Source organism: Callospermophilus lateralis, chromosome 5 (assembly GCF_048772815.1).
Source record: "Callospermophilus lateralis isolate mCalLat2 chromosome 5, mCalLat2.hap1, whole genome shotgun sequence".
Classification (NCBI taxonomy): Eukaryota; Metazoa; Chordata; class Mammalia; order Rodentia; family Sciuridae; genus Callospermophilus; species Callospermophilus lateralis.
In genome coordinates this window covers 89854093-89866868 of record NC_135309.1, presented here as the reverse complement: position 1 = coordinate 89866868, position 12776 = coordinate 89854093, and the positions used below count along the sequence as shown (strand labels likewise).

General features: G+C 36.5%; 1 protein-coding gene across 5 annotated transcripts in view; it reads left to right on the top strand.

Moving 5' to 3' along the window:
- Rhobtb3 (Rho related BTB domain containing 3) overlaps positions 1-9036 on the top strand; it is a 54716-nt gene extending 45680 nt beyond the window's left edge. For 4 of the 5 annotated variants that reach the window (XM_076856997.2, XM_076856996.2, XM_076856999.2 and 1 more), the window contains exons 11-12: positions 2597-2693; positions 7988-9036. In XM_076856997.2, the coding sequence (XP_076713112.1) occupies positions 2597-2693; positions 7988-8103 (213 nt within the window). In that variant the 3' untranslated portion in view covers positions 8104-9036. The remainder of the gene's footprint in view (positions 1-2596; positions 2694-7987) is intronic. The other variant, XM_076856998.2, reaches the window with a different exon arrangement.
- The last annotated feature ends 3740 nt before the right edge of the window (positions 9037-12776 follow it).

Genomic DNA, 12776 nt, shown 5'->3' with positions numbered 1-12776 from the left:
GTATATATATATATATATATATATGTATGTATATATATATATATATATATATGTATATATATATATATTGAATTACACTGCCAGCCACCTACCCCCTTTTTAAAATTTTTTTATTCTGAGACAGGGTCTAAATTGCCTAGGCTGGTCTAGAAGCTGGAGTCATCCTACCTTAGCTTCCCAAATAGGTGGGATTGTAGGTATGTGCCACCATATCTGGCAAGGTTTAAAAGTTCTCATCCGTGAGTTTCCTTCTTAAGGATTTATGATATTATGGTGGCTCATGCCTGTAATCCCAGTGGCTAGGGAAGCTGAGGCAGGAGGATTGCGAGTTCAAAACCAGCCTCAGCAACAGCAAGGTGCTAAGCAACTCAGTGAGACCCTGTCTCTAAATAAAATACAAAAAAGTGTTGGGGATGTAGTTCAGTGGTTGAGTGCCCCTGAATTCAATTCCTGGTACCAAAAAAAAAAAAAAAAAAAAAAAAGATTTTGATATATTATAACTCTCTTTAATTTAGCATCACTTATTGCTTATTTAACATTTTTAAGTATTGTTAGAAGAGCTATAATTAATCTACAGGTGGAAACAACCTAAATGTCCATCTGCGGATAAATGGATAAACAAAATGTTATGTGTGTGTGTGTATTATATATGTGTTATATATATGTTATATATAACACATATAACATATATATATATATATATGTTATATGTATATATATATGTATATATATATACACACACACATATAAATATATATATAAATAAAATACAGTGGAATATTATTCAGCCGTAAAAAGAAATTAAATTTTGATATATAGTACAACATGGATGAACCTTGGAAGACATTATGCAAGTGAAATAAGCCAGACTCTAAAGAACAAATATTCTATGATTCTATGATTCTACTTATGTGAGGTACCTAGAATAGTCAAATTTAGAATTTAGAAAGTAGAATAGTGGTTACCAGGGCCTGGGCATATGGGGTTAAGAGAAATTATTATTTAGTGGGCACAGGGTTTCAGTTTGGGGTAATAAACAGTTCTGGAAATCGATAGTGGTACTTGTTGCACACATGTAAAGGTACTTAACACCACTGAACAATTCACTTAAAAATGGTTAAAATGGTAAGTCTAGTGCATAGTTTACTAAAATCATAATGATAATAATAAAGTTGCCTATCAACAAGTTACTATAATCCAAATTGGTGATTGGATGGATCAGTGAATATTACTGGTTTGCATTGAGATGATGATGTCAATAGCCATGTTGCTTAGACTTGCGCTGTTGAAATGAGAATTGTGTAGAAAACCCTTCTCAGTATTGCAGTACACCCATCAAAGCAACTATTCAGGTATAACTTTTTCATAAGAATATTTACACATGGAAACCCATGCCCTTAGGCTGATGTTTCCTCAAAGTAATTTTTGGTTTGTTCTTCAAATGAACTTGTTTGGATGCTGCTCATCATAATCTTTTGCTCCACAGACACAAATGTAGTTAGTGAACTCCATGACCTTAGTTAAAAGTTTAAATTAAGTTGTACCTGTTGCTACATGTCTGTAATCCCAGTCTGTACTTGGGAAGCTGAGGCAGGATCACAGGTTCAAGGCCAGCTTGGGCAAGTTAGTGAGACTGTATCAAATTGAAAAAAAAGCAAAGGGGCTAGGGATGTAACTCAGTGGTAGAGTGTTTACCACCAACCATGGGTAAGGCCCTGGGTTCAATCCCCAGTATCAAAAAAGAAAAAACCTCAAGAACCTCTAATACTCTTGGTTAACCACAAGCACAGCCATACCTCTGCTTAAAGACATTTGGCCGCTACGGCAGCAGTAGCTTGTTGTTCACTATTGATTCAGCTTATTCATTGAATGATGTCACTTCACTGTTCTGTTCAAAGTAGGGACATACTTTTCTTTTTTTATTGATTTGAAAAAAAAATAAGTAAATGACAGCAGAATGCATTACAATTCTTATTACACATATACAGCACATTTTTTTCATCGTCTCTGGTTGTATATAAAATATGTTGACACTAATTCGTGTCTTCAGACATGTACTTTGGATAATGATGTCTATCACATTTCACCATCCTTGCTAACTCCCTGCCCCCTCCCTTTCTCTCCCACCTCTCTGCTCTATCTAGAGTTCCTCTGTTCCTCCCATGCTCCTCCTCCCTACCCCACTATGAATCAGCCTCCTTATATCAGAGAAAACATTTGGCATTTGTTTTTTTGGGATTGACTAACTTTACTTTATCTTCTCTAATGCCATCCATTTACCTGCAAGTACCATGATTTTATTGCCAAGTAAAATTCCATTGTGTATGTATGCAACATTTTTTTTTAATCTATTCATCTACTAAAGAGCATCTAGGTTGGCTCCACAGTTTAGCTATTGACTTCACTGTTATTTGTTAATGATGGTCCACTTTCCTTTCTGCAGTTACAGCAGCCTCAAGGCTGCATCATACATGGGTACTTACATGTGAATATGGACTCTTACATGGTTCCTCCCAAGTCACTCTCTCTATCTGATCTTCATCCTGATCAAAGGGCGTGGATGTACATTGTTGTTTCTTTTTCATTTTTCTTCCAGTTCCACCACTCTGATTGCCTTTCAACCTGGCTGCTTCATTTCATTGCGACTAACTACCTCATCTTCAGTCAAAAGCCTGAATTTCAGGATCTTTCAGGTAGATCTCCAATTTATGCTTTGCAAAGAAAACTTTGTTCTTTTTTCGTAGAGTTGAGACATAATTTGTAAAAGTAGCAGTTTTATCACAATAAGAAGAGTCAATGTACTACATTCCTTTTAAATTGTGCAGGGTGGTAATTAAGGGCTCCTTATTTCATAGTCACCTGTGTTATATAAGCAGCTTGACCTGTGTTACACAAGAAGTTTTTTAATGATTATTTCATAACTCCCATTCATTTTTAAAAACTTTTTTTCCCCTGAAATAGAGAAGGTGGTGAAATGTGTCCTCAGGTGGCATTTGGCTGTGATACCTGAGATCTAAGTTTTAACTATCTACATAAGTCAGAAGCAAAATTTAATAATACATTCAAATTTATTTCTTATAAAGGAATTTATTGCTTAATATTTGTAATAAACAGTTTTATGTGTTAAATATTTGTATTTATTATGTATATATATGCAGGACCCTCCTATATTACTTTGAAATAACTTTTTTGTTGTTGATTGAAAGTGTTATGAAACTTACTGATCAGAAAGCATACATAATGTGATTTCTAAGTTAAATTACAAAGAGTAAAACCAGTTAAGGGTGAGATTCCTAGTACTCTGTAAGAGGAAAGAAAAAGAAAATAGAATTGTTGTCAGAAGAGACAGACTAATTAGACAGCTAGATACAATGGTTTGCTCACATTTTCACAGCATAGAGTCGAGGAAAAATTGAACTAAAAAGACAAGGAAATGACTGGACACCTGGTCAAGTACTTTCAAGCTCTGGCCAAAGAGGTCTCCATGGAGATGCCTGAAGGTCTTCTGGGGGCAAGTTGCAGAAAGCAGGGAATGAATGAGGAAAAGAACCAGAAAAGAATAAGGGAAAGGGGAAGGGAAGGCTAAAATTTGTGGTTCTTGGACTCTTCTCTTCCTCCTTCTAGTTGATTCCACTTCTGTTTTACACCTTGGAGTTCTGCTTAAAAGTTTAATTAATAAAAAAAAAGATTCTGCTGGTAAAAGACATGAAAATCTCTGGGTTTCCTTCAGGTACTCATGCAAGTACTCAAGCATTTATGGAAACCAAGGAGCACCCAGTTTTTTGTTGTTTTGTTTTTGTTTTTTTGTGGTACTGGGAATTGAACCCAGGGCCATGTGCATGCAAGGCAAGTACTCTACCAACGAGCTATATCCCCAGCCCACCCAGTCAGTTTTTGACAGAGGTGTGCAGCCAATCAAAAAACATGACACGCTTATTGGAAGCATCCCCATTTACATGGAGCTCAACTACAAAGATAGTAGAGTAACAATAAAATCAAAGCAAATCAGTAGTATTATTTTGTGTCTACATTGTGTAAGAAAAACAAGGTTCATTCACAAAGGTAAAGCGGGCTTCTACTTGCTGTCAGTTGGTAGGGACATACTTGCATAGTCATTCTTTAAGCAGTCAGTACTCCCCTGAGCTGCGGTTACTATGCCACCTTAAGTCACCTTCATTATAAAAGAAGAATAACATTATGTTCTACTTACTGTTTTATATAGCTATATGCTATCATGACATACTATTACAGTCTTGAGAGAAAGGTGCTCTATAAATCCTTCATGTCGTTAATTTTATTATATTTTATTACTTATATAATTGCCTATAAAGTATATAATCACTAACTGGAATAGTGAAAAGCAGGGCTGCAGGGTGTAATCCGAGTGGGCAGAGCAAGGGGCTAAAGGCTCTGCAATGGCTGTCTCTGTTTTGTGGGTGGGAATTGTGGGGGTATCCTGAACTCTCTTGTTCCAAGGTGCCTGTTTGGGTTCAGCAGCCTGCCATGGTGTGTGATCCTCTTTAGCAGAGGCATAAAGCCCTTCTGGTTGGGGGGAGGGGGCAAGGGGGGGAATTTGATTCTCTAAATCAATAGTTACACACTGGCCCTCCATAGGTTCCTTGTAGTCTGTCAAGGGCTTTATGTGGACCACGTTTAAAAATTTTCATTTTAATGTTATATTGGCATTTTAAAACTCCATGTTTCTGGCTACTTTGAAAATTGGAAGATGTGAGTACTCTGCGCCCATCATTCCATGGGCAAAAGCCTGAGCAGGGCAGTGGCTGCCACTGAGAGGAGCGTGTCCTTCCAAGTGTTGCAGGTAGCTCTCTCTCCCTCATACCCAGCTTGTTTCACATGGTCACTTGAAGTTCAAAAGGGTTCTCATCACAATTTCTCTAGTTTCCTTATAGAATTGCCCATTTTCAGTTTTAGGAATTATCCCATTGTTGAAATTCTACACATTGTTTTCTCTTAACTAAGAATTTTTCTTATTTAGAGGCGATTAGAAATGAGTAGGTGAGACTAGAAAAAAATCTTATCAAGGCATGGATACCTGAGAACCCTGGTTAAATAATAGCTCATTAAATATTACGAACAGCAACTCATAGGAATATATGACCCTTGGTGGCTATAGATTCATTTTTATCAGTTTAATTTAGCTTAATATTATGGGTTTGTTTTTTTTTTCCTGTCTGCCTGAATTCACGGGTGATAATTGTTCTCTGGTGTTTTGTCTTAACTGAGCCTGTCATATCTTGTCTCCTGGAACCTAGAGAACTATAGTTTCCCTGAGCGTCCAGCTTGTTTCTGCTTATTCAGGTCCTGCAGCCTAACCAGGACCTTGTTAATCCAGATTCCAGTAGTTGAGGTTATGGAACAGATGGAGAAGTGGAAACTGGTTTAGCAGAAAGAAACCTCAGTGCATACAGAAGGGGAAACAAGCTGATTCACCCAGCAGAATCCTAGAAGCTAGCCTTACATGTTTGAGGTAGCAGGTGTTTGAGAAACCAGGACAAGGAGTGGGGCCAAGGCAATGGGATGAGTTGAATCTTTTGCCACACCCTCACTTCCTACTCGGGCAGCTGCTTCTTTTCTTCATAGGAAATAGGAAGTTTACTTATGGAGGCATTAAAACAAAACATATTATAGAATCATGAACTCTGGGTATTGATGGGATAAAGAATGAGGAGCTAGACTGAAGCAGGGAGTTATGTGAAAGTGTATAGATTGTTTAATCAGGTTCCACTCTCCTTCCCATATCCAGGTTCTAGAATTCTGGCACTTAGGTATTTGCCACCCTGCCCTCCATACCCTGTGCAGTGGAAAAATACACAAATGCAATCATTTGGGAGAAATTCACTCTATCATGTGGTGTGTATTCTTCCAGTCACCAAGTCTTACCCATGCCCCAGAGGTTTCTAGACAGCTTTCTAGTAGCTCACTGTGAATATGAAAATATCACTGAGGATCAAAAGTTATTTGGAGGGGGCTGGGGTTGTGTCTCAGTGGTAGGGCACTTGCATAGCATGTGTGAGGCACTGGGTTAGATTCTCAGCACCTCATAAAACTAAATGAATGAATGAATGAAAATAAAGATGGGAAAAATTATTGAAAAAAAAAGAAAGGAAATATAAAGATATTTGGAGCAATCACTGATATAAAAAATGTATACCAAAAATGAAACTAAATAAACAAAAATAAAAGAGAATGTGCTTAAAGGAACATAGATACAGGAGTACCCACAGATTTTAGGTGTTGCAATTTCAAAGAATAAGAGATATGCATTCATAAAGTAGGACTAGAACTATAATAAATATTCAGCTGGGTGCAAGGCATACTTCTATAATCCCAGTGACTAGGGAGGCTGAGGAAGGAACATTGCAAGTTTGAGGCCAGCCTCAACAACTTAGCAAGAACCTATTTCAAAACAAAATTTTAAAAAAAGACTAGGGATGTAGCTCAAGGTAAACCTCCCGTGGGTTCAATCTCTGGTGCAAAAGAGGTGGTGGTGGTGAAGAGGGAAGAAGAAAGGAAGGAAAAGAAATAATATTCACAGAGTTAGAAAGTATAAAGTGATGGTTTCCAGGGCCTGGGTAAAGGGGGATATAGGGATTTGTTTAATGGGTAGAGTTTTAGTTTTGCAAGTTGAAAAGAATCTGGAGATTCTTTCTTTCTTGTGTAACAGTGTGAATGTACTTAACACTATTGAACTATATATTTAAAATTAGAATGGCACATTTTATGGTATATGTATTTACTACAATTTTAAAAAACAATAAAAATGTTGGTCTTGAAAATTAAAAATATGATAGAAAAAATATAAAATATATAAAAATGAAAAATCAACTAAATAAAATAATTAAAAGGCAAAAGTAAAGAAATCTCTTGGAAAGTAGGACAAAAAAATGCAGGGACAGATAGGAGAGAAAGTTTTAGTTTTTTTTAATTGGAGTCTTTTTCTAGATTGAGACTCCAATTTTTAATTGGAGTCTCAATCTAGAAGTTCAGTGTCTATTAGAAGTTCATACAGGGGGCAAAAAAATCCAGTGGGGGAGGAAATTACCAAAGAAATAAATCAAGAAATTATCCTAGTACTGAAAGACTTGAATCAACTAGTGAAAAGAGTTTACTAAGGGCTCAGCTAAATGAACATACAAAGTACATCATTAGTTCGTGTAAGAACAGAGTATAAAGAGAAAACTAAGTTTCCAAGCTTGAAAAACACAGATCCACCCTCAAAGGACTGTGAATCTGAGTGGCGGTGGAGTTCTAGAAGGTAGAAAGCAGTGGAAAACATCTTTAACCTCATAAGGGGAGTTTTCAACCCAGAATTCTATACCAAACCACATAATCTATCACGTGTGAGCATAGACTAAAGACATTTCATCACAAGCACGACCTCAGAAAAACTTCTCAAAGGCCCCATTTTCAGAACACTAATAACAGGTTGTACTTCACCAAAACAAAGGGGATAAACAAAGTAAAGGCCCAAGAGTTGAGAAATGGTGAGATCCAGCACAAAGGCATGGATAGGCCTGGAAAGCAAGAGGGCGAGGGCTCCATGAGAAGGGCCCTGGGCGCCAGCCACAACTGGAGTGGGGAAACTGCTGGATGACTGCGTCCTGGTGGGAAACAACCAGGAGCACTTCACAGAGTTTGGATGGCCAAGTTAGCTACAAGGAGAACTAGGTGGAAAAAGGAGCCAGTTATCTCCAGGAAAAACAAAAGTTTTATTGAAAAAAAAAAAAAAAAGAAGAAGAAGTAAAATAGTCAAAAACTACTTGATGAAGCAGTGGATGAGATGTATATAATTGTAAAATCCCATAATAACTTAAATTCTGATGACTGATTTAACTGGGATGGTGTTAAATGATTTGGAAGGCTTGAGGGAAAGCTCGGATCTTATCTGTTACATAGGAAGTCAGTGGTTAATACTTTGATCAAGAATAAAATGTATTCATTCACATTCTCTTTCTTATAATTTTAGTGGAAGAACGCAGTTTTGTTGAAAAGCACAGATGGCCATCAAATATGTACTTGAAGCAGCTTGCAGAATACAGGAAGTATATTCACTCCCGGAAATGCCGTTGCTTAGTGATGTAACCTGGAGCTTTTATATAAGTACACTTTTTTATTATTATGGAGAATGGGTTGCAGTGAAACTTGTATGACTGAAACCAATGTGGGCGTTACAACAAAGATTATCATACAGTTTAATGTGTTTATTAGTTCTCCATGAAAAAAAAAACTATTGTGATCTTAAAAGGGAGCAAACTATACTACCAACTAAAACAGGCTTCACCCTAAAACATAAAGCTGTTGTACAGCTGTGTTTCCCCTTTAAGATGTCCTGTTGCTTTAGTGATACTAAGACCCCCTCCCCGATAAGAAATGTTTAAATTTTAAAAAATCATTTAGGATTAATATAGAAATTTCATCATGTCTGATTAATTATTAAAATACAGGGTTTTCAAAGACCCAGTGTAGCTCTTTCTCCATGAGAAATATAGGGGAAGACGAAACAGTCCAAGTTGAGATATTTGGAAAGTGATGGGCCACTTGGTTCCAAAGCAGTGACAGTGTTTGAATCAACATCATGAAAAAAAAAATTCTTTCATCTGGACAATCCACCTGAAATGCCTAGTGTCCTCCCTGGGATTTTGATTAGGCAGGAAACTGAACCAGGGTCAGCTTTGTCTGTGTGTGACCTTCAGTCACAAGGGTTTCCCACTTAGAAGGGCATGGCATTTTTTCAGTGTTGTGCTGTTGCAGTCACAAAATTCTTAATAATGATTGAAGAAGGGTCCTGTGTTTTCACCTGGCACAGTGTCCCCTAAATTATGGATCTTTCCTGACAGAAAAAAAAATATATAAAGTTTTCTGATTCAAACATCATTCTCTCTCAAAGAAAAGAGGCTCTGATATCAAGGGAAGAGAATATATATGGATTCCCACCTTTGGGGAAGTCCTTACCACCCAGGGCCTCTGTTGCCACTTCCGCAGGCAAATGAGTGTTGTTTTGTCTTTGTTTTAAAACACTCACATTTAGGCTGTATCACAGAAGAAGAGTTACTTTGATGATTCTGTAACATCAGTGAGAGTAACCTACTTGCCTGACTTTAATATACATTCTATGAGATGCTCACAGGAAAAGGTGCTTTCTAGAGAATTTGCTATGAAGGCTCAAGAATTTTTTTTTTTTTTTTGGGGGGGGGGTAAGTGTTTTTGCTAAGAGTAGGACGTGGATGTCAGTGGCTTGAACTGTTTGAATTTTTTCCAAGGACTGCAAAGCTATTTGATATGGAGTAGCATGAATCTTATCCCTTAAGGTTACCCAGTAAGTTAGAAGAAAGGATATGTATCAAAGATTTGTCATGTGTGGAGAGAAGGGTACTTCGATGGAGGACAGATTAGAACCTCTCTCATATTACACGTGTGTAGAAATGATGACATCAGAAGTCTATAAGCCCGGAGATGGGCAATCCGATTACTATTTATTGTGAACATTATTGTCATCTGTAATTTAGTACTGGACTATATCTTTCTGTTAACATCCAGTGACTTTAGAATACGTATATTTTTCCCAACTTCTTAAAGATCTGATTAAACAATCTTATAATATTAGGATTCCTTACAGTTAACCCTTGTATGTATGCCATCACTGAAAGAGGAAAGCACTAAAAATTTCCTCTAGATATATTTCAAGAAACCTGATTTTAATTGAACTGTGTAAGTGAAGACTGCTGGAATTTTATGCTTTTTGTTTAATCCCTTGGGTTAATCAAAGATTGGCAGATCCTATGAGGCTAGGATTAACATTGTGAAAGAGTAGACCTATAGCAGATTTCTAGAAATTCATTCACATTTATGAACTTTTAAAGTGCAGTGATAACCTTTTGTTCTTCATAAGCATAGTCTCATCCCCATATTAATTACAGCACTTAAAATTCTAAAACCTTTAGGAAATTGAAAAATATAAGTACAAAACAAAGCAAAGTCTTTTCTCAAAAACACTTTTTTTTAAAGATTTCAATAGAATGTAGCTGTTTCGTTTAGGGTGTTTGACCTGAGTGGGGGTTGAATTTGAAAACTGGTACTCCTTGGTATTGAGTGTGTTTTTATTATGCAAATTCTTCCTCCTGTGTGACCCAGACAGTCAGATGTCACAATTTTGCAGAGCTAGTCAGAGTAGAATCAAATTAGTTTTTAAGTGCATTGAATGCATAGACTCAAGACTTTGAATTTACTCAATTTAAAAGAATAAGAAATTTTACTTATCAGTTATCTTGGAGAAGTGAGTGTTGTTTTTGAGGATTTTTTCCCCTAAACTAAAAGTTATTTCTAGGTGGATGTATGCTTTGTGCTGATCTCTGCTTCAGTATATTTACCTACCATTTTATTTAGAAATGATACTATATAGTAGAACTAAGGCCTTTTGTTTCAGAGCCAGGTTTTCATCCTATTTAATCCTTTATATACTTTCTGACTATTCCATGTTCATGGTATAAGAGACTAGATTTGTGATAGAGAATTTTCAGTATCATAACAGACTCACCCTGTTCAAGCCAGCATGATAGCTTCACATTGGGTAGTAGCAGAAGAATAAAGATTGAATAAATTTGATTCCAAGACAGCAAAACTTTTCAACTATAATTTTACAAGCTCTACACTACACTGATATAGTTAATTAGACAAAAATAACCTCAAAGAGTACTTTATTTTATTTAAAGCATCTGTTTAATTCAATCTTTAACAATTTTGCAAAGAAGGGTATGTGTGTATTTTAATATAGCCTGATCTGAATTTATATGTTTTTAGCTTTAGTATTTAACATTTTGTAACAAATAAACCTTTTTTTTTTTTTAAAACAAGTTTAACAAAGTGTCCTGTAGTTATTTATTTTACCTTGAGTGTTGACTTGCTGAAATGATTTAGGGAATACTACCTTACATTTATCAAGCATAATTATTTTATAGATAATTTCCATTACAAAATATTTTACATGTTGTTGATATTATAGATGACTCATGCATGATATGATAAAAGAATTTGTAGTATTTTTAACAACTGTTTAAAGAATAAAAATTTCTCTTAGGAAGGTAACTGTCTTTATTCATGAAAATACTTTGATAATTATTTGACATAGGAGTGAGTTCTATGGGAAAATCGATTTGCAGAATTTGCAAAATCCTGCATATTTAGTAAAACCCAACTGAAACATCCTTTTTATTTTGCTGTCTCTGACTCTTCAAGAAGAATGAATTGCTTCTACATGTGTCCTTCCTTAGCTCTTCATCATACCTTTGTTGTGGCACTTAGGCCTTTGCAGGTACTTATGTGTTAGTTGTCTCTACTTGACCATTACTTGAGGCAGGGACCATGTCTTGACTTATCTTCCTAACCCTCTGTCAAGCAGAGGCCCAGCATAACTATAATAAAGGGCACTGAAAAGGCCAGATATTTATGCAGGAGAAGTAATCACAAACTTGAAAATGGAAAATGTGCTCATACTAATCTTTGTTTGCCCTGTGTTAGGGTTACCAGAGTCAGGTGCATGTGGGGCTCTGGGTGTTGAGGGTGGCCAGTTGTCTGGTGAGTTGAACATATAGAACAGAAAAGTGATAAGCAGTGAGCCATTAAGTGAATGTAGAACATGAACAAAGGATCCTTGGGATACCTGTGTCTGGGAGTCTCTAGTAGACATCCAGTAGTAAACTGGGATAAAGAGATGGAAGAGCGGTTGTTGGGTGTTGTGAAGGGGCAGGTACCTTCAGTGTTGCACAGAGTATACAAATGCTCCCTTAACCGCATGAAGGATTTCCCTGTCATGAGGCAGGTTATGTTCTCAAATTCTCAGTTGTCCTGCTCTGCTATTGCAGTTTAAAATTCTTCAGCTAGCTAATGATCATCATTAGTGTGAGAGTGTCTGAGGACATTCTTGTACATATTCAAAAACAAAGAGCTCTCTTATTTACTCCTACTTAAGAAAAGGCATGCAAAGAAAATGGCATGCAGTTTAGTGAACATAGTATGTTAATTATTTATAAAAAATTAAGGGAAAGGAATGGGGACCTGAGCCCCTTTTTTATTGGGGACTTGGATCCCATAGGACCCACAGGAGAACTCCCAAATAAATTAACAAAACTCAAAACATTACATTTTCCATAAAAGTTCAGCTTAGTCCCTCACCTGTGACTTAGTGCTTATTTTCTTTCCTTTAGATCTAAGGGAGATCCTATTTCTTCTTCCTCCCTGGCTACCTGTGTCACCGCTGGAATGCTTTTGCTTTTAATGCTTATAACCTCGAGGACTCCAAAATTCCCAGGTTTAGTCTCTGACATGTTATGTTCAAACAGAATAGCCTAATGACCAGAAATTACTTAAATTGATCTCTTTATTTTCATGAATGTGTGTTAACATTGTGTAATCAGTAATATTTTGGCTTGGCTCAAAGCTCAAAATATAAAAAGTAAACTTTGGGAACAAAGTCCTTTCTCATGCATGTTTTCCTTCCCCCGTGTCCTACATTCCTCATAGGTAATCACATTGATTAGTTTCCTACAGGCTTTATTTATGTGGATATAAGCAATTCAAAGCACATGGTCTCATGTTCCTCCCACAGTAGACAGAATCATGGCCTCCTTAAGATGTCCACATCCTACTCCCCAGAACCTGTGAGTATATTACTTTTCATGGCAAAAGGGATTTTGCTGATGTGATTAAATTACAGATCTTGAGATGGGGAGATTATTCTGAGTGTGTCATTGTTGTCACAA